Source organism: Lemur catta, unplaced genomic scaffold (assembly GCF_020740605.2).
Source record: "Lemur catta isolate mLemCat1 unplaced genomic scaffold, mLemCat1.pri scaffold_63_ctg1, whole genome shotgun sequence".
Lineage (NCBI taxonomy): Eukaryota > Metazoa > Chordata > Mammalia > Primates > Lemuridae > Lemur > Lemur catta.
Genome location: NW_025423863.1, coordinates 491437 through 519284, shown reverse-complemented (window position 1 = coordinate 519284; position 27848 = coordinate 491437). Strand labels below are relative to the sequence as shown.

General features: G+C 34.9%; 1 protein-coding gene across 1 annotated transcript; it reads right to left on the bottom strand.

Moving 5' to 3' along the window:
* Positions 1-137: 137 nt before the first annotated feature.
* Positions 138-24529, bottom strand: LOC123629916 (ankyrin repeat domain-containing protein 26-like). Its single transcript, XM_045539283.1, has 11 exons — positions 24360-24529; positions 16841-16874; positions 16493-16565; positions 13765-13978; positions 12238-12421; positions 11437-11574; positions 9072-10031; positions 7232-7449; positions 3961-4183; positions 1554-1596; positions 138-319 (listed from the first exon to the last, which is right to left on the bottom strand). Exons 1-11 carry the CDS (start codon positions 24488-24490, stop codon positions 279-281), a joined length of 2259 nt encoding a protein of 752 aa, XP_045395239.1. The 5' UTR covers positions 24491-24529; the 3' UTR covers positions 138-278.
* Positions 24530-27848: the final 3319 nt, after the last annotated feature.

The following is a 27848-nucleotide window of genomic DNA, read 5'->3' as shown; positions in this document are numbered from 1 at the left end:
ATGTCTGTCTAAATGTAAATTTATCATTATGTATAGTGATGAAAATGGTAAAAGACGAATGAGAAATCAAGTAACTTCACTAAAGTATTCATGAAAACTTGCGTGTTTGGTTATTGAAAGAGCTCACACTTTGACAGTTTGAGGATATAAAATTGGCTTTCATTGGCAAGATCCAATTAAAAGTCTTTCACATCATATAATTTAAAAAAAAATTGGCATATATTGTTGAGATGCCTTCCAAAGAATATATTCATTTAGACTTGACTCATTAATGTATCCTAGAGGAGAAACTCTTCTAGAGGACTGTATCCAGCAGCACCTGGAAATAAAAGTAAAGAATTATATTCTTTACCTAAAAGATTTTGTAGGAAATAAGTGTAAGCTAGTAAGAAAGAGGCAAGAACTTTATTGGTGTTAATAAGAATGATAAATATATATGTAAACAGGCAATACAAAACTCGTATTGTAATATTAATATTATATTATCATATTATTATTATTATATTAAATATTATTGCCCATAGTTGCACATTAAATTAATTATCATTGTGGTTCAGCATCTGGTTTTCTCAGCTCCCTTCACTCATTCAACAACCACATGCGAAGGAACTATGACAAGCACTGGAATGACAAGGTGAAGATGACACAGTCCACATGACCGACCTCAACAATCGTATACTGTAATATGCAAAGAGGAGAAGCAAGGAACACCCTGCAGAGTCAGAGAGACCATAACAAGTATAAAATGGGCACTCTTTTAACACAGACAAGGGCCATCTGTCCAAGTTTTCTATCAGTAGAGTACACTTTTTGGTAGGAGTGATACATAACTTGATAGCTGAGGGACAATTATCAGATAGAGGGAAGAAGTAAAGGAAAACAGGTGGCCGTGAGGAGGTACATTGTGGAATTCTAAGTAGTCTAGTTTTTGAGATGCTAGAACAGAGGGGCAGTGTAGGGTATGTGGCAAGATATGAAGTTGAAAAAATTGACAAGAACCACATTGATGTGGGTGATGTTTCCATGCTAAGAAATATGGAACCTTTTCTGAGGGCAAAAGTATGCCAGTGAAAAAGTAGATGATGGATTTAAAAGGTCACAGGTCAAGTGACTGCTTATGAACTATAATTGCTTGGCTTAGTGTCACTAGATGAGTCTGGGGGTTTTGGCCTTAAATCATTATCATAAACGTAGAAAGCTGATGATGCCTTCGTTTTCTGAGAATAGTTCCAGTGTGCTGCCTGACGCATGAATAGGTTCATAGGGATGGTAGAGTGAATAAAGTGCAGATCCAGAAAATAACAAAACAAAACATAAATTTCATGAGATTTCTCTGAAGCTATGGAATATGATAATGAAATCATGAAGCATAAGTATACTGTTCAGTATGAATGTTAGTGTTTTCACATCTTTCACTAGATTCATGTAAGAGGAAATATTTAATGTAGTATCTATTAACCAAATAATAGAGAGGGATGCCACTTCTTACTTACAGTGGATTTCAGAAATCAAATCATTACTCTCAATTTAATTCATAAAATTTGACAGCATACCTACTTCTAGTCCTACAGTTATTTCTTCCAACTCCTGCTGCATCTGAAATAAGTCAAATATTATTTATAATCTTCAGGTAAACCAGAGACATTTTCATGGCATTGCTAGAGAGACTAGACTTAACTTGAGGATTGCTTAAATAGAGAAATAATCACATAATAAAATAAAATTCCTATTTATTTCACATTTAGATAACAGAGTGTGTATGTGTGATGCTGTCTACAATCATCTAATAAAAAAGTACAATTAATATTGGTCTACTGAATATACATGACTCCAAAAAAGGTGACATTTTCTCTTATCAGTACAAAGGTTGGACAATTCAAATCACATTTTCACATGAATGTGTTACTTTGAAATTCTTAGAAAAACTCTACCCTTTATAAAACATGATGAGGTTTTTTCACTGTAATTGATTTTTCCTTAAAATAAAATTTTTATTTTCCACTTCTAATAAAACTAAAATATTAAAGTATGTTCTATGCTACTAACACTTTAGCACAGAATCATGAATACACACATGAAGAAAATGGCACTGTCATAATGTCATGTGAATATTCTACTGGCTAAGATTAGGTAAAAATATTGTGCTGCCTGTCTTATGACTGACATTTTGTCATATGAACACTAAGATCTCCCAAAATTTGCTTGAAATAAGGATAAATATAGGTTAGAGCCAGTTTTCAAACTTAGTTTCTTTGATTCACGATGTTCTAGAATTAGAAAAGAGGTCAAAAATATATAGCTCATGAATTGTAATTTTTATTTCTTTTCAGAAATTAGTACCAGGTTTTGGAAACATCTGGCTGCTTATAGTTGCAATTTTTAGTTATTTCTAAAAATGTGTGAAAACATTTCTAACTATTAATGTATTGTAAATGTTCTCATATAGAGGATTCTTGTTTAACTCCTTTGTATAAAAGGTATTCTCCCTCTAAATGCCCAAAACGGGGCCTGAAAGAGTATATTCAAGCTAATAAATATATTGTGGTGATAATCATAATATGACATCTGATGCCTTCACAAATGTCTGACTAACACTTTTCCCAGTATTTTGAGAGACTGTTTTCCAGAACACTTTTGTGAGAACACCACCATAGAAAGGCATGAACAAATGAATAATCTGATAACAGTATTACCAGCCAGGTGTTGTAAAAGTACGACTCAATACCAGATAAAGGGAGAAGGCTTTATCAACAGAATCTTACGTTACCATTAATAAACACTATGTAAAATGTACATCGCAACGTGACTTGAACTAAGGGCCTATTAATGTAATAATCTTTTCCCAGGTTACATATGAAAGCTCAGAAGGGAAAGGGACGGACCCAGATCCCAGCAAGGGAGCTGCTCTGGGAGGGGCACCCAGAGGCTTAGGAAAAGGGTCTGGAGTATTGATGCTTCTAGTTTTGTCCTGGCTGGTGGGAGGCTTGAGTGATTTTATCTATATTGACAAGTGAGACTGTCAAATATTAAATGTTTTAAAAGACTCTTTCATTTTATTCTTACTTTCCCCTTAAATCACACATTTTCCTCATATTTCCCTTACTAGAAATTCAGAATTGTTGTCGCCTGAAGGGCAATACAGTGCCTGGCACAGATTATAGAAGGAAAAAAGACAGCAAAATGTCTTGATAGATTTTCCATCTTAGTCATCAATCATTCAAGTGATGGCAAGATAGAGAGACAAAAGTGAATGCCATTTTAAAAGTTCAAGTACATGCCTCATTTAACTAAAAAGTGCTGTGCAATTGCCCACCAATAGGCAAATTTTACAAAACTTGAGATTAAAAGGCTGTAATTACCTTAGCAATTAAACATGTACTTTTATGTAAGGAAATGACAAATCTTTTAATTTAAAAAGAGAAGTTAATCTTTGTAGTACTACAGGTTTATTTAATTCATAAAACTTACCTCTCTTGGACTGCTATAAATAATAAATATCCAGATGTGGTTAAGTGTTTGGATGCCAATCATTCCCTTGTGACTAAGGGTGGAAACTTTGAGATGGTAGAGGAAAACTTCAAAAGTGTTATGAACCACAACCACAGCCAAACTAAAATCAATTGGAAGGAAGCCAAAGGACCTCTCAATATACTTCCTGTTATTACAGAAAATTCAATCTCTAACATCTAACTTAAATGCAGCCTTTAAACAAATCTAAAATGTGTCATTTTACTTACATGTATTGAATAACATTACTATCTGGGTATCTCTTGAAAATGAGAGCTGCAGGGAATTTAAGAAAATAGAAAACTTTCTCTTTCCTCTCTTTATTAACTCAGATAATTATAACCGTTACTAATCATGCATAGGTCATTTAAACAACTCAGTATTTCACCAAACTAAAAACAGTAATTATATCAGAAATCTGAAACCCAAAGGAAAGAAGATCATATAACTAACCTCACTCAAGTTATTCTTCAAGCTGGTATCTAAAGTCCATGGGCAGGAAGAAGAAAACAGTGAGTATTCTCTTCCAGGAAATTCTCTGTGAAGACTTAACCTGTCAACAACAGTTCCAGCAGAAGCTGACTCTGTGCTCATTGTACAAGGGCCAGAGAAACTTCTGGTCTCCTGTGTCTCTGCAACAAGACTGCTACTGAACGCTGCTGGCCTCTCAGTAGCTCTGTGAAGATTGCAAAAAGACAAATGTTTAGTATTTCATTTTTTCTTAAATGATTCCTAAATGATTACATTTTCAAAAAGTGACCATAAGAGTAAATGGAACTTCCCAGTAAATAGTGTTTTAACTTTGAAGATGTGTCAAAGCATGCCTACTCTGTGCAGTTACGCTTTCACAATTGTTCCAAAGAAGTGAGTGAGTGTGTGTGTGTGTGTGTGTGTGTGTGTGTGTGTGTGTATATATATATATATATATATATATATATATATATATATATATATATATATTCCTAGGGGAATTGCTGAAAAAGAAGTAATTTAAATAAAGTAAGGAGGGTAGAGAAATGTCTATCAATGATGCAGCAATGTATGGCTTAACAAGTAATAATTGCTGCCTTCTGCAATGGCTCTATTTATAAGATTCTTGTGGATGCCATAAGAAACACTTGTATTGAAAGGAATAGTAAGTGAAAATGAACAATGTGAATTTATCAGTTTGGTGCAATATAATGGCTATTTCACTATGTACAAACATATCAAAACATCATTTTATACTCCTTAAATACACACAACAAAATGATTATCCCTATGAAAAGGTAGATTAGTAGTATTCCATAGTTACATATCTGAAATTTTACTAATCCACTCATGTATTGATGTGCATTTGGGTTATTTCCACATCTTTGCAATTGTGAATTGTGCTGCTATAAACATTGGAGTGCAGATGTCTTTATGAAAGAATGTCTTTTTGTTTGTTTGTTTGTTTTCTGAGACAAAGTCTCACTCTGTTGCCCAGGCTAGAGTGCCATGGCATCATCCTAGCTTGCAGCAACCTCAAACTCTTGGGCTGAAGCAATCCTTTTGCCTCAGCCTCCTGAATAGCTGGGACAACAGGCATGTGCCACCATGTCTGGCTAATTTTTTCTGTCTATGTTTAGTTGTCCAGATAATTTCTTTGTGTTTTTAGTAGAGACAGGGTCTTGCTCTCGCTCAGGCTATTGCTCAGTCTCGAACTTCTGAGCTCAAATGATCCACCTGCCCCGGTCTCCCAGAGTCCTAGCATTACAGGTGGAAGCCACCATGCCTGGCCCTAGAACATCTTTTTTTCCTTTGTTTAGATGCCCAGTAGTGGGATTACTGGCTCAAATGGTATTTCTACTTTTAGCTCTTTGAGGTATCTCCAAATTACTTTCCACAGGGGTTGTGCTAATTGGCAGTCCCACCAGCAGTGTAAAAAGTGTTCCTATCTCTCCGTATCCAGGCCAGCATTTGTTGTTTTGGAACTTTTTGATAAGGGCCATTCTCACTGGAGTTAGGTGATATCTTGTAGTTTTGAGTTGCATTTGCCTAATGAGTAGAAATATTGAGCACTTTTTTATATTTGCTGGCCATTATTCTGTCTTCTTTTGAAAAGTTTCTGTTCCTGTCCTTTGCCCATGTATTGATGGGGTTGATTGTTTCTTGTTGTTTTCTTAAGTTCTATATAGATTCTTATTATCAGCCCTTTATCAGATGTGTAGAAAGCAAATATTTTCTCCCATTCTGCAGGTTGTCTATTCACGCTAATGATAGTTTCCTTGGCTGTGCAAAAGTTTTTTAATTTGATCAGGTCCCATTTGTTTATTTTTGTTGATGCTGTGATTGCTTTGGGGTTCTTCTTCATAAATTTTTTGCCTAGGCTGATGTCTGAAAGAGCCTTGCACCTCTTATATTATCCTGGACAGAGATCGAGCCCGTCCTTTGATGTGAGGTATCACAAGGGTTGAAAACATGCACCACATGTACTCGCCATCAAATTGGTACTAACTGACCAACACTATGGTGTTCACATGGTAGTAATACTGAGTGGGTGCTGGTCGGGGGGAAGGGTAGAGGGTAAACCCACAACTAATGGAAGCAGAGTACACTGTATGGGGAAGGGACATGCTTGTAGCCCAAGCTTGGGCAGGGCAAACAGTATTGTATGCAACCGTTAGGTTTATTACAGGTAGAAACCCAAAAAGGATGTATAGGACAGAATGTGGTTAATGCAAAGCTTAGGCTCATAAAACAATAGCCACAGCAGTCTGGGGAGACCCCGGACTTTGTAGATCAGACAGTTGCAGCCAGCATTCCTTCCCGCTCCCTCCCTGATGTAGACCAAAGCTATCCCTCCCTAGGTCTCCTGATAAGGACTATGCCAGAACAGAAGGATGGATGCGACTGGGGAAAGGGGCCATAGGACTTGGTCATTTTAAGAAAAATGTACTACAAACAACTGTTGTGCCCACTGTCCTCTGCTGCCCATAGCAGGAAGCAATTCTCCACCTGCCAGTGTGGCCCAGAAACAAAGAACTGAACACAGCTGGTGGGAGGGGGTCGGCTATCCCGGTTTATAAAAAACCTGATTGAACTCCCTTCTGTGTTGACACTTCTGACTCAGCCCACCCACACCCGGGTGAATAAACCAGCCACATTGCTCTCACATAACCTGTGTGTGAAATGTGTCCTTTAGGTCATTCATTCACCCTTTCAGTAACCAAAATGTTTGTACCCCCATAACATCCTGAATAAATAAAAAAAAAAGAAAATGTAGAAATTATTATTTTTGGTAAACCAATATAAACAAGATAATTTACTGAGTGCCAGAATGCACCAAAAGTAGTTGCAGTACTTGGCTATTTGGTTCGGGCTGTAGTCTTCCAAAAAGGAGTCAAACTCATTAATATTTTCATTTAGGGGGATGGTGACAAGCAGTTTTATGACAGTATCCCTCTCTAAATCATAAAGCTTCCAAAATACTTAGCTCAAGGACTATCAGGTCAGGTTAACTACGTGAGACTATTAAGGAGAAACAAAGCCAGATAAAACAAGAAAAGAGGGAGAGATGTAAACTGTCCTGCACTCCCATTTTAAAGGCAAGTTTATTTATTAATATAATTTTCCAAAATTATATTATCTAGCTAGCTTTCACTTCCCACTAATCTCATGAACCTGTCTGTCTTAGTAAAAGGCGTGCTTTCAAGGCAAATTAATGATCTTAACTTATTTTCCATTCCATATTTTGACTTACATTTTTAGTTTCTTTGGCAAGTATTTTCTGTCTTCTAACTCTAATTGATAGAAGTGTTTATATTTTTCCAGTTCAATACAATGAAAATCTTCTGGAGCAGTTGTCATATTGGAGACTTGGGATTCAAGATTGTTCATTCTGAATTCCCCCTGACTGCTTATTGCAGCCAGATGATTCTCTCTCAACTGTCGTCTGTATTCTTCCGATGCTGCTTGTGCCTGAAACAAATTAAAAGGATACATTTTTAGCAGTGACAACCTAAACAATTCTTGCATATTTGTTTCCTTCACTTTTGAATCAGACAGTGATTTTATTTGATTTTGCTTTATCTTAGTTTTTAGAGAAAGTATCTCCCTGTCACACAGGCTGGAGTGCAGTGGCCCAGTCGCAGTTCACGGCAGCCTCCAATTCTTGGGCCCAAGCGATCCTCCTGCCTCTACATCCCGACTAGCTGGGACTGCAGGTGTGCACCACCATGCCTGGCACATTTTATTATTTTTGGAGAGACGGGGTCTCATTATGATGCCAACGTTGGTGTCGAACTCCTGTTCCCAAGTGATACTCCCATGTCCACCACCCAAAGTGCTGGCAGGCATAAGCCACCACACCCATCCTCAGAGAGCAATTTTAAATACATGACAAAAGAAGATGAGGTTTAAAATATTTATCAGCAATTATCAACTAAATCGATCATTCAATTTGGGTTTTAAAAAATTGAATCATTCATAAATTAGTACTCAAGGAATCTAATAATCTAAAGAATAGAAATAATTTACAATTTTAAAAACTGAACATTGTAACACAAGTACAATTCAAGAGTATGGTAGAATTTCTAAATCCCATTTTTTTTTTCTTTTCCTAGTACTATTGTTTTATGCTAACTGCATGCTAACTGGCCTAAATATACAAATGATTCTCTAAGGTGCATCACTACTCTCAAAGATCGATTTAGTTGTAATGACGATAGAAACTGAAAAAGTTAAAGGGAGAAACAAACGCCACCCTCATTCTAGAAATCTACAAAACCAATTGCTAAAAGTGTAGTAGAAAAAACACACACAATGTACATATGACAATATAATCTGCAGGGAAATGAATGCAAGTGCAGTTCACACTTAACCTGTAAAAATAGGTTGACTTCTCCTAATTTTTCTGCAATAAACTGTGTGGCTTTTTCTTGAATTTCCTGCTCCTACTGTTGAACCTGACCACGGTCTACCATGTTCTGTTCCAACCTAAGTGCCCGTCAATTCATGACTGGATTACTAAAATTTGGTATATGTATACAAAGAATATTACACAATTGTGTATGACAATAAGAAATGACAGTGGTCTGGCACCACTTATGCTTTTCCTGGATTGAGCTTGAGCTCATTATCCACAATAAGGTATCACAGGATCAGAGGAATAGCCTCCACATGTACTCACCATCAAATTGGCACTGACTGATCAACACTATGGCGCTCACACGGTAGTAATATTTTCCAGGAATTAGGGGTTTGGGGAGGGCATAAACTCACAACTAATGGACATGGTGAGCATGGTAGAGGGGAAGAGCGTGCCTCTAAACCCTGCCTGGGTGAGGCAAAGACATAAAATGTAACCAAAACGTGTGTACCCTCATAATATCCTGAAATAAAATATAAATTTAAAAAAAGTATTTTTTATGTATAACTTTTATTAGCTGGAAACAAGGTATGTTTCTAGCCTGATATTGCAAATACATTTATCATCTAGATATGTTTATATTCAACTAGATTCAACATATGGTCACAAACAAAGATTACTTTAAATTTTCTTTCAGGAACTTTGAAAAAGATTTATGTTTCTTGATACTTACTTCTTCTGGTTTCCCTTTTTCATTTTGATACAGCCTTTCTTTCAACTGATTGCATTCACCGATTAACTGCTTAATTCTATCTTCTAGCAGACGGGTTTGCTTTCCGTTCTCAGCTAGAAGGTTTTTCACAGTATCTTGAAATTGCTCTCGCATATTCATCAGTGTCTCCTCTTTATGCTCTGCTCTGCTGTGAGCGTACACCAGTTGCTCTCGAAGCAACATATTTCCTCTTTCTAGTTCAGATATTCTCTTCTCTAGATATTCCTGTTGTCCAATGTATTTCTTCACTTGATATTGTTCATTTTCATACATTTGATTGATCTTTTCCATTTGACATTCTGTTTGGTAGAGGTGTCTTTGGACACATTCCAAAGACAGAGTGTTATCTCTCCGAACATTTCTTGTGCTATGGAGCTCATCTTCCAGGCTACCGATTTGACTTTGAGCCTTAGAACAGTTTTGACCAAAAATCTCATGGTTTTCTTTGAGATCAGACACAGGTACATTTATTTCATTCCGTAAGCAAAACCACTCATGTCCTGCTCTCTGGAAAGACATTTTGACGTCTCTTCCTGACATCAGAATTTGATCAACGTATTGATCATGTATTGCAGCAGTCAGTCTAGAACTGCAGGATTCAAGTTCTGCTTGCAGTTGTTCCTTGCTCTCTTTTTCATTTTGTAGTTGAGCATTTAGCAAGGCATTCTCACATGCCAGAGCATTAAGCTGGTCACTATACTGAGATACTGTGTCTGTTAACTTTTCCACATTCTTTTTCATGGTCATTTGAAGGTTCTCATTCACTTCTTCCACAATTTTAATGTGGTTGATATACTTATTTTCTTTTTCCTCATTCTGATATTTTATTGTGGCTATTTCCATTTGTAGCATGGCTATTTCTTCATGCAACATGTCATTTGTACGCATGAGAAATCGTTCTTTTTCATAACTCTGATAAATCTAAGTACAACAAAGGGAACTTTTAGTTAGCACTCAATGAAATGACATATGATTTCTTCTTAAAATAAAGGAGAACCTATCCATTTATACATTGAAAATGATGCAATAAGAGGATATCCAACTGGAAATAGAAGATGGATCAAAACCTCACACTGTATAATAGAGCATAAATTCTCAAACATCAAACATTCATTTCTGGAAAATGAATCCATGAAAGGAAAAAGGAACCATTAGAGAATTTTTAAGAATCTCAGAATTGGAAAAGCCTTTCCCTGAATTACAACAAAATCAAAGGCATAAGAAGAAAGATTTATAGATTTGACTACATTAAAAAATTGGGTTTACACTGTAACAGCTAACCTCTGCATTACCCATAGGAAGAGACTTAGCTTTGCATATATTTGGACAGATAAAATTTCCTTATAGATATTCTACCTTCCTAGCTATTTGTAGTCAGTGTGTATGGTACATTGGTGGACAAATGATGTATCTAGGCTTTGTCCTACACCATTTCTACATACATCAACAAACTCATTTAGTTATCACAGTTCTGAAAAGGAGAGGTTAACAATGTAGGCAAGCTGTAGAATTTCCCCCAGGTCTTCTGATTCTACCTCTACCAAATCACAGTTACTTCTCTTGTGTAAGCATATAAACACAAAGGAAGCCTTTCATTTCAAAACACCAACCATAACTAAGATAACATTGATTGAGCTCTTCTTAAGAAAATCATGAATTGCCATCACAATGGCTCTTATTTTCTCCTGGTTACAATGTTTGAAACCGTAATCAGTGTGAACAGGGGAAAATGCACTCAATCATTTTACTAGGAACAAAACACTTATCAAAAAATTCTCACTAAGTCTATGTTATGGCATACTATTGTTTGCAAAACCTCTTTGTACTGAAATAAGACACTACTTGGAGCAAATTGTAACTCCTCTCCACAGTGAGGAGCATGGCATCCCAAATATGGTCTCTGAACTGGCTGTCCTTTTCCTCCTTAACCATCAGTGCAAGTAATAAACTAACCTCTCCATTAATATATCAAGGGAATGGAATCACTTCCCAAAACTAGAACATCTATTCTTAGTAGCAAGGGATTTGAGATTATGAAAATACCATCAATTCCTACAGAAAACATTAAAAGCCTCTGATTTGGATGAGGCCATTGTGACTATAACTACTGGACTATGGCAGAGAAATGTAACTGAATTGAGAACAATATTTTATCCAATGGGCCAAAAATGCCACCACCATCACTGCCATAGATGTATAAATACACAGACACGCAGCTTAAAATACTTTATACTTTCCAAGATGCATATAGTTTGTGTTTTACATATTAATATATACACATACAAGCACACACAAACATGTATGTGAAAATGACTAAAGAAAATACCTGAGATTCCATTTCCCTCAGAGTCATTTCTGTTTCAGTTTGTGTGTAAAGTTGATTGGCCAGAATCCAACCTTGTAATTGTCTGGCATTCCGCTCTCCATATAGCTGCCTCTGACTCTTGTTGTACTTTTCTGCAAGCTAGAGATATAGTAAAGGTTTTGGTCTAATAGCATCAGGGAAAAAAGTCCAAAAAGTTAATTAAGAGTATAACCTTTAACAAAGCTGTGAAAAGCAAGAGCTTATGGAAGACAAGGACTTTTATGTCTCAAGAATTACTCCAATTTTAATTGAATAAATGACAGCTAAATTCATCAAAGAACAACAATTTTAAATACACACATATATAGTACTGTGAAAAAAAATTTACAGAACATTAAACTAGTTTCATTAGAGTTTCAAAGCTATAGACCTTACTGTAATATAAAAATGCCTAAATTAACATTTTTATTAGTGATTAAACTCAACTTTCCCTTCATTGCTCCATGCAGAACGCATATACTGAACACTTATCAGATGCCAACATTTATAATAAGGAATTTTAGCTAAAAATGCCATAATTCATTTTTAAGATAACATTTTTCTTGTGTTTTAATCCTACATAACATATATTTTACCAAATTGATGTAAGCAATATTGTTGACATAAAGTTAATCTGGGGAAAGGACATGGTTGAAGTTCTGACTCGGGGGCGGTGGGGGGGTGATGGGCGGGACATGGCAATATATATAACCTGGACTTTTATACTCACATAATAAGCTGAAATATAAAAAAAATAGAAAGTTTTACCGAAGATCAATTTACCTCAGACAAATAGTTTCTTAATATATTCATTTCTGCATTCAGTGTTTTGACAGACTCTTCAGCTTGTTGTTTCATTTCAACTTCTTTCCTGCATTCCTCTTCCTTTTTTCTTATCTCTTCTCGAGTGTTTTCATATAACAGATCAGCATTTCTTCTCTTCTCTCCTTCTTCTTTTAAGGTACATCTGCAATTAAATACACTTATCTTTTAAAATTAGTTTTTTGTAGAAAATACAAAGTCCAATTTATGATCTGCCTCTTCATATGTTGGTCTATTATCCTAATAAAATTTCCATGCTCTTGAATATTTTTCCTACTTCTCAGGTTTTTAATTTCTCATTTCAGTCTCTTCCAAAGGATATAAAGAGTACTGATGAAAGAACTATCTGCTAACTGATAAGTTTGTGTTACTAGTACCTCTGGTAAATATTATGGAAAAGAATACTGGCAATGATCCACTAAAGATACAAGTTGAAAGTTTCCTTGTTTTCACACAGTCATAATTACCCCTCAATTAGGGCAGATCATTTCAAGTTAACTAAGTTTTAAAAAGTCACTGTTTATAAACAAGCTTAGACATTCAGTAGAAATAAATTGTCAACTTCATGACATATTGCAGGTATCCCTAACAATAATTTACCGTGTAGGAGAGCACCTTCCCATGTCTTTCACAGAACATGTATCTACAGATTACCATGATCCAGGAACAGCCTAAGGAGTCCAGTATCTATTACCCCACACCTTTTGCATTTCTTTGTTTGGTAACATGTTCAGTGTATCTTGCTCATTATTTTATATTTCATAAAAAATTTTAAAATCTGCTTTGGAACAAGAGAAGATCTAATATTTAATTAAATAACATAGGATAATATGTATTTTAACATAGAACTTTGAATTAACTTTATCTCTGTATGAGAGAGTGATGTTGAAGAAACAAATCCGTAATTATGTTCCATGTTACTTTTTGTTCCATGCATATTCAGAATAAAAGCATATAAAATTTTTAAAATTCATTCTGGGTTGAGAAAAATGGCCATTTCACATTCTGTTCAATTGTAAATTAATATGAAGTTTCTTGAGAAAAAAATATCAATATTGATCAAAGATCTTTCTTTAAAAGTTCCTATACTTTCACCAAAAATTCTACATTGAAGAATTTATTCAAAGTAAATAGTTAGAAATGTAGGAAAATATTTATATCAAAGCTGTTCCTTGTAGCATTGATTATAATACAGAAAATTTTAAAATTCAAAATATAATTTCTGGAATAATGAGATTGCCAAATTTTAGACTTCTATGTAGCCATTAGCATTAAGTAGTAAAAGAATATGCATTTGTTTATTAGTAGACATATTCACAGTTTATAACTTACTGTCTTACTTTGAAGAATTTCACACTCTACAACATCACAGATTTTACCCCTGTTAAACCCCAGAATGGAAGTAGCAATTACTCAAATTTTGCTGTAGATCTTTAGTGTGAAGTAAACAGTACATGCAAACATTTCTTTAAAACTAGGATGTCATACCTCAAAGTAGAGAGTTCACATTCCCATACGGCTTTTTCATAATTTAACTGTGACATTATTTTTTTGGCTTCATAGAGCTCATCTTGCAGAACGCTAACCTCGTTTTCCATTTTTCCAATTTTTATTGTGAGTCTTTCACACTCATTGCTTTTAAGTTCTACTAATCTTTGCTGGGAAAGAATGGCATCTTGCATTTTCAATAGGATAACAAAATCTGTATTAGGGAGAAAACAATAAAGATATAAAATACATGAGTACTTTTGGGATATAAAGGACTGCACATTTAACAGTCACTCATTCATACAATGAACAAATATATAGTGAGGGCCTGCAATGTGGAGGACCTTACACCCAGCTCTGAAGATAAAACAGGTAAGACCTCTGTTCTTATTTAAATACTTTAAGTGTGGTCAGGAACAAAGACAATTATAAATTCAGATAGATGCTATAAGTAAAGAGAGTTCTATGAGCACTTAAGAAAAACTGATCTACACTGAGCCCAGCGAACTGTCTCTGAGGAAGGGATGGCAACACTGAAAAACAGAAGATGAAAGGAAGCAGTTGAGCAAAGGGAGAAGGAAAACATTCCAGCCACTCTACAGCCTGGGCTGAAGCTCCACTGCAATCTGCTTCCAGCCAAGTTGGAGGAACAGGTGCTGATTGACCTTCTTACCTGAAACAACCAGAACAAAATAGACAAGGCACATTAAACAACGATTTTCAGGACAGTGGACTTCAAGCAATGGAGACCATGATCCCCGAAAGAAAGGAAACAAGTGAGGTAAGCCTTATGAATGCCTCAGCTCTCTGCCTTGACAGACGTTCCAGGCCATGACTGAGGGAGGAAAAACCTCAGGTAGAGTCTCCCAGACTCCCCGAGTTGAGGTGATGAAGCTGAGAGTCTGGTAAAACCAAGGCAGAGAGAGATCACAGGACAGAACACTGGATAGGAGAGAATAGCACAGGGAAAGAAACCTGGAGACCTGCAGAGATCCCCTGTCGGGTATTTAGTAGAGTAACGAACAGTGCATGTATGCTAGGAAACTACCTAAACCAAGGGTGGGGGGTGGGGAAAAGCTAAAAGAAATAGAGGAAACCATGCCTGGTGTTCACACAGAGCCAGGAAGAGTGGCCATTCCCATGAGCCAGGCTGGGAAAAAAATCATACTAGCAAAAAACAAGCAAATTAAAATTTTAAAAATATTTACGACTTCATCAAACAATGAAATACAGATAAAACTGCTAAAATCAAGAAAACCTATACACTGAAAACTATACAATATCACTGAAATAATTAAATTCCATTATATCATTGGAAAGATACCGTCTGGTGCCAGAACAATTGAATATCAATAACCAAAAATGAACTCAAAATGAGACCACAGATCCAAATATTAATATAAGCCCTAAAACTAGAAAACTTCCAGAAGAAAGCACAGGAGAAAGTCTTTGTGATCTTATGCTGGGCAAAGACATTTTAGACATGCTATGAAAATCAAAATCCATAATTGAACAAATAGATAAATTGGACTTCATTAAAACTATAAACTTTTTCTCTTTATAAGATACTACCAACAGAAAGAAAAGTTAAACCACAAACTGGGACAAAGTCCTTGCAGAAAAAAAAAAACAAAAACATTGTTAATAAAGTAAAAGTATCCAAAATATATTTTAAAAAACCTCCAAAAAGATAGTTCACAAAGAAGTCATACAGATGGCAAGTAAGCATATGGGAAGATGCTCAAGGTTATTAGTTATTAGGATAATGTATATTGAAACCATTGTGATATGCACAATACACACCCACCAGAATGCCTAAAATTTAAAAATTCTAAAAAATGGCACAACATGGTGTTTGTGGCAATACAGCGCAACCGGAACTGTCAGATACTGCTGATGGCAATGAAAAACTGTACAAATACTTTGGAAAACAATTGAGTAGTTTCTTAATAAAGGAATATAAAGGGGCATGAGAAGACTTTTGTGAGTGATGGATGTTAACTATCTTGACAGTGGTGATGGTTTAATGTCTCCATATGTGTCCAAAATTATCAAAATGTATATTTTATCTATGTCTTTATCATATATTAATTATGCTTCATGAAAGCCATTGATTAGAGCGACAAGCATCTAAGATGGTGGCTGGAACACAGAGAGAAAGAAGGGTAGAAAATTATGCAGTATAATGCTGGAGAATTGAGATCTTTAACCTTATAGCAATGAAAGGTGATAGCTGCGTTTTAAGCAAGGGAGGACCATGATGAGATCTGGAGTTTTCAAAATATATAATTATGGTTGAAGAGTAGACCACAGTTTGGGCAGCTAGGGTAGAAGGGAAAACAGTTTTAAGTGTATTCCAATATTCTAGGTGGGAGTTAATGGCAACCTGCCCTTGGCTATAGGTAGGAGGAGAAGCAGAGTCAACAAAAAGACTGGGCATGCCATTCACACAGAGAAAAACACAGTGGAATTATCATAACTCTTCAGCTGACAGTGCACAATATACATTAGTTCTAATTGTACATTAACATAAGGTATATTTCTGGGATGAACTCGTGACTATAGCACATCAGTGCTGTATGGTGCAGTGCTAAGCAATGGGTACATATATGTTACTTAGGATACGTAAGAAGGTCTTACATTTATACAATGGTTCTACCTTTACAATACATTCCAAGCTGTTCAACAAGCAAGATAAAATGCTGATAGTAAGAGGAAGGCAACTCACAATCCTCTGGGGCTGTTGCAGATGACCAAGTTAAGTCATCATGGTCACTCATAGACTGTATTTGTTCTTTCACCTACAAAATAAATAACACTGCTTCAATATGTCTCCAAATACTCATAGCATAAAAAAATGTACAGAAGTGCTAGTTATCCAACTTTTATATGAATAAAATCATAGGTTCTTCTAAAAGAAATGGATTTTTGTTCAAAGGATACCTTTATCGATGCCTACTGCTTCTTACCACTTTTTCAAAGCAAATGACTTTACAACAAAATGTCCACTATTTTCTTATTTTATGTTGTATAATACATATTCTAACAATATTTTTGATAATTTATTTTTAAATACCTTGTTCTTTTCATTAGGTGTTCTCTTGGAAGGCCTGGAAAAACACAAACAATTTCTTTCAGACAAACAATAAATATATGAAATACAAAGAATAGCTAAAACTTTTGTATATATAAAATGTCTAATTTTTATATGATAAAATTCATATGTAAATTTATTTCTCCTCTTCAAAATGTGACAGGTAATTATATTTACAGGCAATATAAAATATAATAATTTTTACAAGGAAGTTTAAATGATAGAAAGTAATATGAAGAGATACAGAAAATATATTAATAATATAACAAAGAATTAAATTTAGATCAAGCTTTCTGATATTCAAAACAAAAGGAAACACATCTTAGCTACATTATTTGATAGAAAGAAATCTATCAGGGTATTTTTATTGTGATTATTCTCCTTTTCACTAAAAACAAGCTTTTACTGGCACTGAAACCTATTTGGGAAATCATACTTATGTCGTTATATGAGGGAAACGTTTTTCTCATGATGGTATTAGCTAGCTCATTCCGAACTTATTATGCAGATACTATGCATTATTTTAAGCACTGTGCATGTGGTAAACTCATTTTTGTCCTCACCATAATCCTGTGAGGTAGGTGACACATTAGGTATTTTATAAAGGAAGAAGCTAAGCACAGAAAGGCCACAGAACTTGCTCAAGCCCATAAAGCTTGTCCGTAGCAGACCCAGCATTCAAACCCAGGTTTCTGACTCCAAAGCATGGGTTTCCCCATGTGATGTGAAAGTAACATTTATTTTTAAGTGTTTTAAGTGAGATGATAGCAGAGGAAACAATATTATCATTCCATTTCTTTCCAAAATCATACATAATAATTTCTAAACCTTACAAATGTTTTCTTAAAAGGTTTTATACTCAACCAATTTTGGAAACCTATTTTAATAAACTAAACATTTATTTTTTCTACAGAACGTCATCAGCAAGCATTCATTTATCTATTCAACTGTTCATTCATGCATTCAACAAATACTTATTCAGCATGTAATACATGTGAATGACATTGTTGGTACAATGAAACTTTATTTTATACTTTAGAACTTTATAATCCAGAAGTAATAATCTGTGGTAGATCATAATAGTTTGCTTTTTTATTGTACATGAAGAAAGCCCTCCCCACAATCTAAATAATTATAAAGTTGACACATACACCTGATACTTTAGAGCACCTTACCAAATCATAGGTATTTATTATGCTACTGGCAAAGGTACTGTAATATATACATGGTCAAAAAGGAATGTTTAAACTGTAATAAATATGCCTTAAGTGTCTTTGTGTTTTTACTACACTTTTTAAAAATCCTATCTATTACAGTTTAATTTTTAAGTCATCATTGGCATCTTTAATTCAATTAGAAAATTTCATTTCTGAACCAGTTCTGAAGAAATAACATCCTACTATAAAATCATACATGAATAGAACTTCTAAGGACAATTAGTTTACTACAAATGCTTAAAACATAATGTATGAAGGTACTAGTGCTCAGACATGTAAACAAAATTAAATTTCCTTCTCTACTTGGTCATTCCCAACAGCATACAAATATATTCTCTAAAAGCTTCTAGTTTAAAATAAAGAAATAAAACTCCCTTGAATCCCACATTCTTCTTCAGTTATTACCCATTTCTCCATTGCCTTTCCCAGGAAAATGTCACTCAAGAGCTGTCCATGCTGTCCACTACAGTCAGGGTTCCATGGTAACCATTTATTGAAACTGCTCCTTTCTTGAGCTACTTCACTTAGGACAATGGTCTCTAGTTCCATCCACTCTATAATAAATTACAACTAGCTAAGGGGCACACACAGACACACAGGGAACTGAAAGTCATTGGAAATCAAGCAGGGGGAAATAGGGAAAGGGGCACAGACCGCCCTGAAGGGTATACTGAACACTGCTCAGAGGATACGGGCACACTCACAGCCCTGACTCAAGTTTTACAAAACCCACCCATGTAACAAAAACATTTGTACTCTCTTAATATTTTGAAATGAAAAATAATAATACTTAGCTTAAAATACAAAAAAAAAAAAAAAAAAGAAACTACTGCTCTACTCCTTGTCCAAGTTCACTTGTCCTCATCTTAATCAATCATTTCACAGCATGGATACAGTTGAGCATTCTCTAGTTTTGGCAGACAACACTATTATATTTCCAGTAAAAGTAATCACTGCTGACATTCTTTCACAAGGACATAAAGGACTTATAGATTTTATGTTCCTTCATTCTATTTCACTTCAGCCGCTGTCATCATTCACACCTCCAGGTACTAAACTGGCCTTCTCATACACTGCTCATCACAGATTCGTTTGAGGTCTGTTTTTCATTTTCATTTTTCTTTACTTCCCTTATATGCAATGCAGGACTAGTACTTTAAAAAAAACACATAAAAGAGATAATGTTTTCTAATAATTCTATTGACAAGATATAAAAGGGAATTTTTTATAAACTTCTACATCTTCTCCATTTCAATTCACTTATTAATTTAAAAAAATATTATGAAGCACCAACAATATGCAAAGAAATACATATTCCTTGCTTCAAAAAAAAAGGTCAAATGCAATTATGATACAATGTGTTACACAAGACTGAATCTTTTTGAAAAGTTCTACATGAACCCAGGGAAGGCTTCACAGAACAGACAAAATACATAAAAGAAGCTCACCAGGCAAAAAGTAGGAGAAAGCCAACCAACTTAAGGAAAGAATGTGAGTACCAAGATGAGGCACAGGGTGTCTAGGTGTTTCTTAGGAACTTGAAAGGAAAAGTGTAAAATACATAGAAGCAAATGCTGAGAGGTGAATGCTACGCTGACCTTGAATCCTACACTGAAAGCTGGGAGCTCATTGCCTACAAGAAATGATTCTTAGGCATAGGAGCAATAATTAGATTTGTGCTATATTTTTGGTTTTCTGTTTAAATATGACAATGTTTCACTTCAAAAGTTATAAAATAGCATGAAGCACACATAACATGAATGTAAGAAATCGGCAAATATCTTAGGGGAAATCCTTACTTTTAGAATACCTATATATCATTCTATATAGGATTTATAAATGGTAATATTGTGATGAATTATAATTTTGTTTGAAAATAAAATAATTTTTTGACTTTTATCTACTTTTAGCCTAGCTAATTCTAATGTAAATAGTAAGATATACCAACAGAAAAGTGTATTTACTTTTTTGTGGAATAAACACATGTGTAAGAAAATCACTATCATATACGTATATGAATTTACAAAGAAACCAAAATTTCCCACAGGAGATTATGTTAGGAGTTGAGCATGAGCCTTTAAATATATCAAAAACAAAAACAAAAGTAACAGCTATAAAATGAATCATGTAGATAACTGTTCTGTTTAAGACTAAGCAGGCCAGAAAGAAAAGGAGGTTGGGGAGAAATCTTCCTGAGAGCAATTATCAAACAACTGCTCTTGACTCAAACTGCAAAATAAGTTTACGATTCTAGAATAACAAATAGTTTTCATTTTGAACATAGTTGATAGAAGGCTGATTACAACACAAAATGTCTGGTCCTCACACTTAGAAAATGACTGATCTGTAGCCATGGTAACAAATAGCCACCCCCAAGTAGTTTTAAATCTAGTCAATCCATCAGTGACCACTGGCCTCATTCACCAATCAGTATCAGCCACTTGCTTCTGAGAGACAGCCAGTCAGACACAAACTCATTCCAATAAACATGCCTGGGAGTGCCCAGCACTCAACCACTGTGTCACTCAAATAACCGTGCTAGTACAGATGATGTCAACCCATGTATTCCTCTGAAAGGCTGCCAGTCCTTCAATGCCACTCTTCCCAAAACCCTGTGTAAGATCAGCAACTGCTCTGTCAGAAGAAACTGCCTCACCAGCATAGCTCTCTTACTAGAGAAAGCAATAAATTCCAACTTCATCTTCTTATTTCAGATATTGAAGGCTCACCATTCTTTGGAAAGAATTGTTAAGTCCATTAAATTTATCTCACTTATATTTTACTTTTCTTAATAAACACAAATGAAGTTTGCAATTCCTTTGATCTGTCTTACCATATGTAAAACAATCATCATTACAGTAAAAGAGTAAATACTGAGTAAACACATTATTGGGCTTTTCTCCCTAAATGAAAACAAATAAATATACAGAATATAGCTTATTAAAGTGTACATAAGAATTCAAAAATGCATAATCGCTAGGTAAAGTTGTCACAATGAACCCATGTCACACTTTTAAATGAGATTTAGTCTAATGATTAAAACAATACCCACAGGGTAAACTCCATACACTCAGTTAATACAAGTGTATGGAGTAGGTCCTTATGACATTACATGCTAGGCTGTTTTCCAGACACAGGGGTATGGCAGTGAACATGCAAAAGTCCTATCATGAGAGTGAAGGAAACACACAATGACAGTAAACAGAACAGCTGGGCAAACTGCATCATATGTTAGAGGAGAAAAGGTAAAGCAGGATAATGAAATGTTTATGTGTTGGAGAAGAGGCATGGTGGAAATGTTAGCATGTCTAGAAAAAGCCTTGCTGAGAAAACAGTTGTTAAGGAAAGAACTGAAGAAATAGACAAAAGGAGGCCAGAAAGATTTCTGAGGAAAACCATTTAAAATAGACAGAACTGCCAAGTACAGAGGTGTGCCTGTAGAGTTTAAGGAATAGTGAGAAGTTCAATGAGGCAGTAGCAGAGCTAAAGGGATTAAAAAAAATGGAAAATTAAGGCAGAGGGACTAAAGATCAGATCATGTGCTTCCTTTTAGGTATTAAGAAGAATGGTGACATATACTCTGACTGAAATGGGAGGCAATTGGGATGTTCTGAGCAGAGGAATGACATCCTCTGACTTGTTTTAATATGAGCACTGGGTTAAGCACTGATGGAAAGAGGACTAGAAAAAAAAGACCATTTAGGAGTGCGTTACACTCACCTAGACAGCAGATGGTGGTGGCTTAGACATTGGTGGTGGCTTCACCAATCTGTGAATGGTTTCTGCATCTATTTTGAAGGAAGACCTGACAAGATTTGCTGACAGATTTGGTATGAGATGTCAGAGACAGAGAGGGAGAAAAAAAGAGAGAATGAGAGAGAGAGATGTCAAGGATTACACCAAGGTTTTTGCCAGAGTAACTGAAAGGGTTCCCATTAACTCCGGTAGGAAAGACTCCATGATGAGGGTGAGGTATAAGAAAGAACATCAATAGCTCAATTTTGGACCTCGTAAGCTGTGATACCTAATAGCTAACCAAAGAGGGAGGTCAAGTAGGCAGTTTTGTCTATAGGTCTGGAATTAAGAAAATCATTAGCACACACAAGGTAGTAAAAGTCATGAGAAAGAAGCCTGAGGACTGAGCCCTGGGACACTTCAATGTGCGAAAGGTGGGGTGTGAGGATGAACACACAAAACAGACTAAGATGGATGAACTAGAAAAGAAGGAGGAAAAACCAGGTGAGTGAGTGATATCCTGAAAGTCAAGGGTAAAAGGGATTATGGAGGAAAGAGTTTTTCACTGGAGAAAAGATTGCTGACAGAGTGAGTAAAATGAGGTCTCAGAAATTATATCTAGATTTATTAAAGTGAAAATCAGTGGGAACTTTGAGAAAACCAATTTTGCACTAGAGGTGGGAGTGAAAATTGCTGGAATGAGTTCAAGAGTGAATGGCAAAGAAATTCAAGTCCATGTGCAGACACTAGGCAGTTTTTTCAAGGCCATCATACCTAAGTGGCATGATCATGGACACTCTAATGTTCTTCTTGTTTAGCTATATATTTCAATCACTATAAAATAATTATATAGTATATTTTCACACTTTAAATGTTTCCAAATTGTATACATATGGCATTTTAAAAAACGCCAGACCAAGGTATTAAAGAATAAATTCACAAAAATTATAGAATTACAAGATCCTATGAACATTTCTAGATCATATAAGCTGATTTTTGCTTATACTTTTGCCCATACTTATAAAAAAGACCACAGAAACACCAAAACATTCAAAAGTAGTATTTTTGCCTTTAGAAACATCATCCGATTGCAGGATATTTTATACTCATCAAATATAGAAAGCAATCACTCATACTAAAATACTGATTCAAGGACAGGAATAAAAGGGGTAAATGCACAAAATAATCTCATTTTTAAACTGAATGTTTGTAACATATAAAGTCACTGTAGAAAATACGGTATGATGCATACTGACATACATTTAAAAGGAAGGTTAATGCCATGAATTCAGGCTATCTTTACAAAGAAGATTCACCACATTAGCAGCACCTTGATGTTGGCACGGGGGTCAGCAAATTAGTGTCTTGGGGCCAAGTCAAGCCCGCTGCCTGTTTTCTTAAGTAAAGTTTAATTGGGACACCACCGTGTCTATTTATTTACTGTCTATCACAGTTTGTGGACTACAATGAACAGAGGCCCTGTGGTTCACAAAGCCTAAATCATTTACTATCTGGCTTTCTACAGAATGAGGTGGCCAATACTTGGTTAGTAGATTAAAGATCCTTTGATGTATTTTAGTAAGTTTTACCCAAAATATGAAAATGTTTATATGGGATATGGATATGCAATCCCTTGGCAATATCTGGATTAATGTGAGGATCCAGCAGGTGAGCACTCATGCATTGAGAACAAAACCCCAACAAATCAATAATTAGCAATTCTGTTGGGAACAAGGTAGAGCTGCAGTGTAGCATGCAGCACCCTTTTGAACCTCAGCAGATATTACAAGAATTCTAACATAATTTGCTTAAGATGTGTCATCAAACTATATGCTTTAAATATCCGTCAATTGTGAAGTAATCAGTACACTACAGATCTAACTTTGTTGTTTAAATGGTTGCATATGACATTATTATATGGACATGACAATGTAACTATTTCCTTCTTGATTGGTATGTAGACTACCTCGAAGTTTTTGAGATGATGATGTTACAGTAACTATCTTTAACATGCATATACATGTATGCACGTAACACACTTGTATAAATATTCTGAACACACATATATTATAGATCTTTGACATACATAGGCTATCTATTTTATGAATATATTGGCTTCTTGTATGTTATATATAATATAGAATAAATGTCCTTAACTCGTATGTGTTTACATGTGTTTCTACAAGTCATGTTTTCCTGCAGCATCTAGTCCCAGATCCTAAGTTCCTGGTAGGCCAAAGGAGTGACATATTGGAAGTGTTGATACATGCTACTAAATTACACTTCAAAAAGGATTTGTCAATTTTATTTACCAACAGTGTATCAAAATGCATTTTCCTCACATTTGCCAACACTGCTAATCTTTTAATAAAATGCCAGTATCATTGGAAAATATGTTACATCATTAATGTGCATTTTTCTGATCACCGAGCAAGGCTGAATATACCTACGGAAAGCATAAAATTTGGTAATCATGAATATTAGTCCAATTAGAATTAATTGTATAGCACAATAAAATTATCTACTGTTAAATATTGCTATAGGCTTACCTATCACACACTTCATTCTCCATCCTAGGAAATTGCCAACTGTCAGTTTTTCTACTCTTTCTTTCTTGAAGTAATGCGTCATCGTCACTGTCATCACCAGCACCATCACATAGGTTTTCTGATGCTGCCATTTTATTGCTTTTGTGCTTCTCCTTTTCTTCAACCTTTAATGAAAGCTTGATAGTACGAATAATTGTTATTACCTTATCAATAAAAATAACTTTTTCTCTTTTCATTGATTTTATTTCCTGACTCACCTTAACTGTCATATTTTTAATCATTAAATATTTTGTGCTTACTTGAATATTATTGTACATAATTATCATATAATTATAATTATTATGGTATTATTGAAATTTTTATAAAGTCTACTTCATTTCTGTTTGAGTGAATGAAACAGAATTTTCCCAAATTTCTAAAAGGGCCCTCCTTAATTTTTTGCTGTTATTCACATCCACTCTTCTCTGGATAATAGGAATTTCCACCCCCATTTGACTGGCAGAGACAGAAAGAAAAAGACAAAGACATAAATCACGTCTTCTTCTGTCTTATCACCTGGATTTTACATTAAATGGCCAGATTTAGAGGATGCAATATTGTAAGGCTTCAGGAACAGAGAGAAAGCTTTCCCTTTTCTGCACCAAGTTAATCTTTTGCCACTGCCATTTATCATTCTTTTTTCATTTGGGTAGAGAAATATCAAAAGATGAAGATACACACAAATGTATATGAACCAAGTTTGTCACCACACAAGGAGCAGAGTGCAACTGCTCAGTTGCTGGTGTGGAGTCCTGAAAAATGAGATGCTTCCCAAATTTCACATTCAGTAGCCATACAATTTTACAGTTGGAGGATGTACAGTATAAAGTAATTATCTATTTTAGCTCCTTCACCTACTGATAACAGGAGTAAAACCAAGAAAGATTAAATGATTCATTCAAAGCTCCTAAAGTGGCATTACCTAGCAATTTCTGACAAAAAAAGAAAAAGAGATAGTGGAATTGCATCATGCTGAATCAGGTAAATTACGAGATTAAACTAGTCAAAAACTAGTCAGATAAATTAACTGTCTGACTTTGGCAAAATAACTAAATGCCTTAATTGGGGGGCAGGCCTCATCTACATTGACATTTAAAAAAGAGTATCTCTAGATTTTTGTGTAGCTTTAAAACTCAATGTACAGAACTCACCTTTCCATTTTGGAGTCAAATACTGTATTTTTGGCTGGGGATTTTTCTACTCATATGATCAAATCATACTTGTCAAATCTTATACCATATTTCCAACATAATGTAAATTCTGATTTCACAAACATTTGAGAGTGGCGATTTTAAAAGCTATGTGGAACTATATATGTTTCTGGTCAATAATATTTAAAGTGGTTATGATGGAATTTTAAGTTCCAACAGTTTGAATCAAATAGATGAATCTTGCACACATAAAAGCACATTAAACAGATTCACTTGGCTGGGCATATTTGTTGCAAATCTCAAGGTTAGACACATATTTATCTCTTCTCTGTCACTGCTTCCTTCCCACTGTATTTTCATTTTATTGTTCAAATCAATGCAATTCATCTTTAAGTCACTAGGGGGTGAAAAAATCCTAGACCTTACTACATACTTTTATTAACTTATTTTACATTTATTCTTGTTCAGATGATATGGCATGTGAATGAATTAGCTTCCCAGTCCTTAGGCCACTTGGAAGACTGGTGATGGAGAAACAGGTTGATTAAGGAATAATGATTATGAAAAAAATATTCTGAACTCCTATCATTTACATAACAGATAAAATCTATTTCTATATACAATTATATCTTTAGATAACTCCATCTTACCCATGAACTTTTATAAGTAGAAAATCAGAATGGATCAGGCAATTGATGAAGAGAAAGTAGAAAGGGTAGCACTTAAGTAATTTTTCTAAAGATTGCTAACTGGAGAGTGTCACACTTCTAATTATTAGGATCCAAAATCAACACACCAATTAGAAAGAAAAGGAATTTCTTAAATGTTAATTCAAATGATATACCATAAGATGATAATGTCACGAATCTAGATGGACAATCTGCTTAAGACTGGTTCTAATATAGTCTTGTTAGAAGAGAAGTTTCAGAGACAGGGCTGAGATCACATGTGGGGACTTGCAAAGTGGGAGCAGATGTTAAAGTAAATAACCCTTAGACAGGAGCTGACTACAGGGGCTGTTAACCATAGGCAAGAACCAACTTCAGCTGGCTTGTCATTATGGTTTCTGTCATTTTACATGAACTTAGGCCAATTATTACTGGAGTTTTACAATTGCTCCACCCTTGAAATCACCATGATGGCTCAAAGACAGCCATATACAGTATTAAAATGAGAGCAAACCCAATTTTAGGAATTACTACCCAAATTCATAGCAAAAGTCAGCCCCTTACTCATAAATACTCCTCCCCTCGATTAATAAGACTTCAAAACACCAAAAACCTCTTCCTCCTGATGCAGATGCTCTTTTCAAGCCTGCCCACTCTCTTACTCTTGAGAGAGTGCACTGTGGCTTCCAATCATTCAATATAAAGCTTCCTGCTTGACTTTCATGGTCCATCCTAAAATTCTTTTCCTGATTAACACCAAGAACTTGGAAAAAACCTCCATTCAGAGGCCACTAACAGTCTAAAGTCTCCTAATGACAGTGAATTTAAAAATATAATAACATTTCATGATTTCCCACATTAAAACAAGTTAGAAAGTTGTTTGTACCCTAACACCAAAGGACCCCTTCTTAAAGATATGAGTCCCTTAACAGACAGTACAGATGACTTTATGACCCTATTCTCACCCTGGACATAGACGATGAAGTCAATTAGAGACCACAAGGCAGAAGAAATCTTTAACCATGCTATTAATGATTGATAACATAAAACTGAAAATTCTGAACCACTGGCAATGGTTACTCCTTTGACATGAATACAACTCAGTGGTCATCACTCTTAAATTACTCATAATTTCTATTGCTTATAATTCAATATTTGATGTCACCCTCTTTATCATGTAAGGAAGTTGTAAAAATGGAAGAGTAAACAAAATTTGGAAAAACATATGCCTCAACTCCAAGGTAAACATCAGCTATAAGTTACTAGAGATTGTAAGAATATTTTCAGTTGCATAACTACTTTAAATGGGGGTAGGTAAACTCATAACTAATGAGTGCATAGCACACTGTATGGGGGATGGGCACACTTGTAGCTCTGGCTTGGGCAATGCAAAGGCATTACACATAACCAAAATGTTTGTAGACCTATAATATTCTGAAATTTTTTTGAAAAATGAAAATAAATAAATAAATTGGAAAAATAAAAATATAAATAAATAAAATTATAAAATAGTAAATGATTATTTACTCTAACAGGTTAGTGCAAAATGATGTTATTAAAATGAAGAAAATTATGTTAAACCAGAAATTTAAATTTAAATCTTTACATACCGGTGGCTGGTTATTTTCACT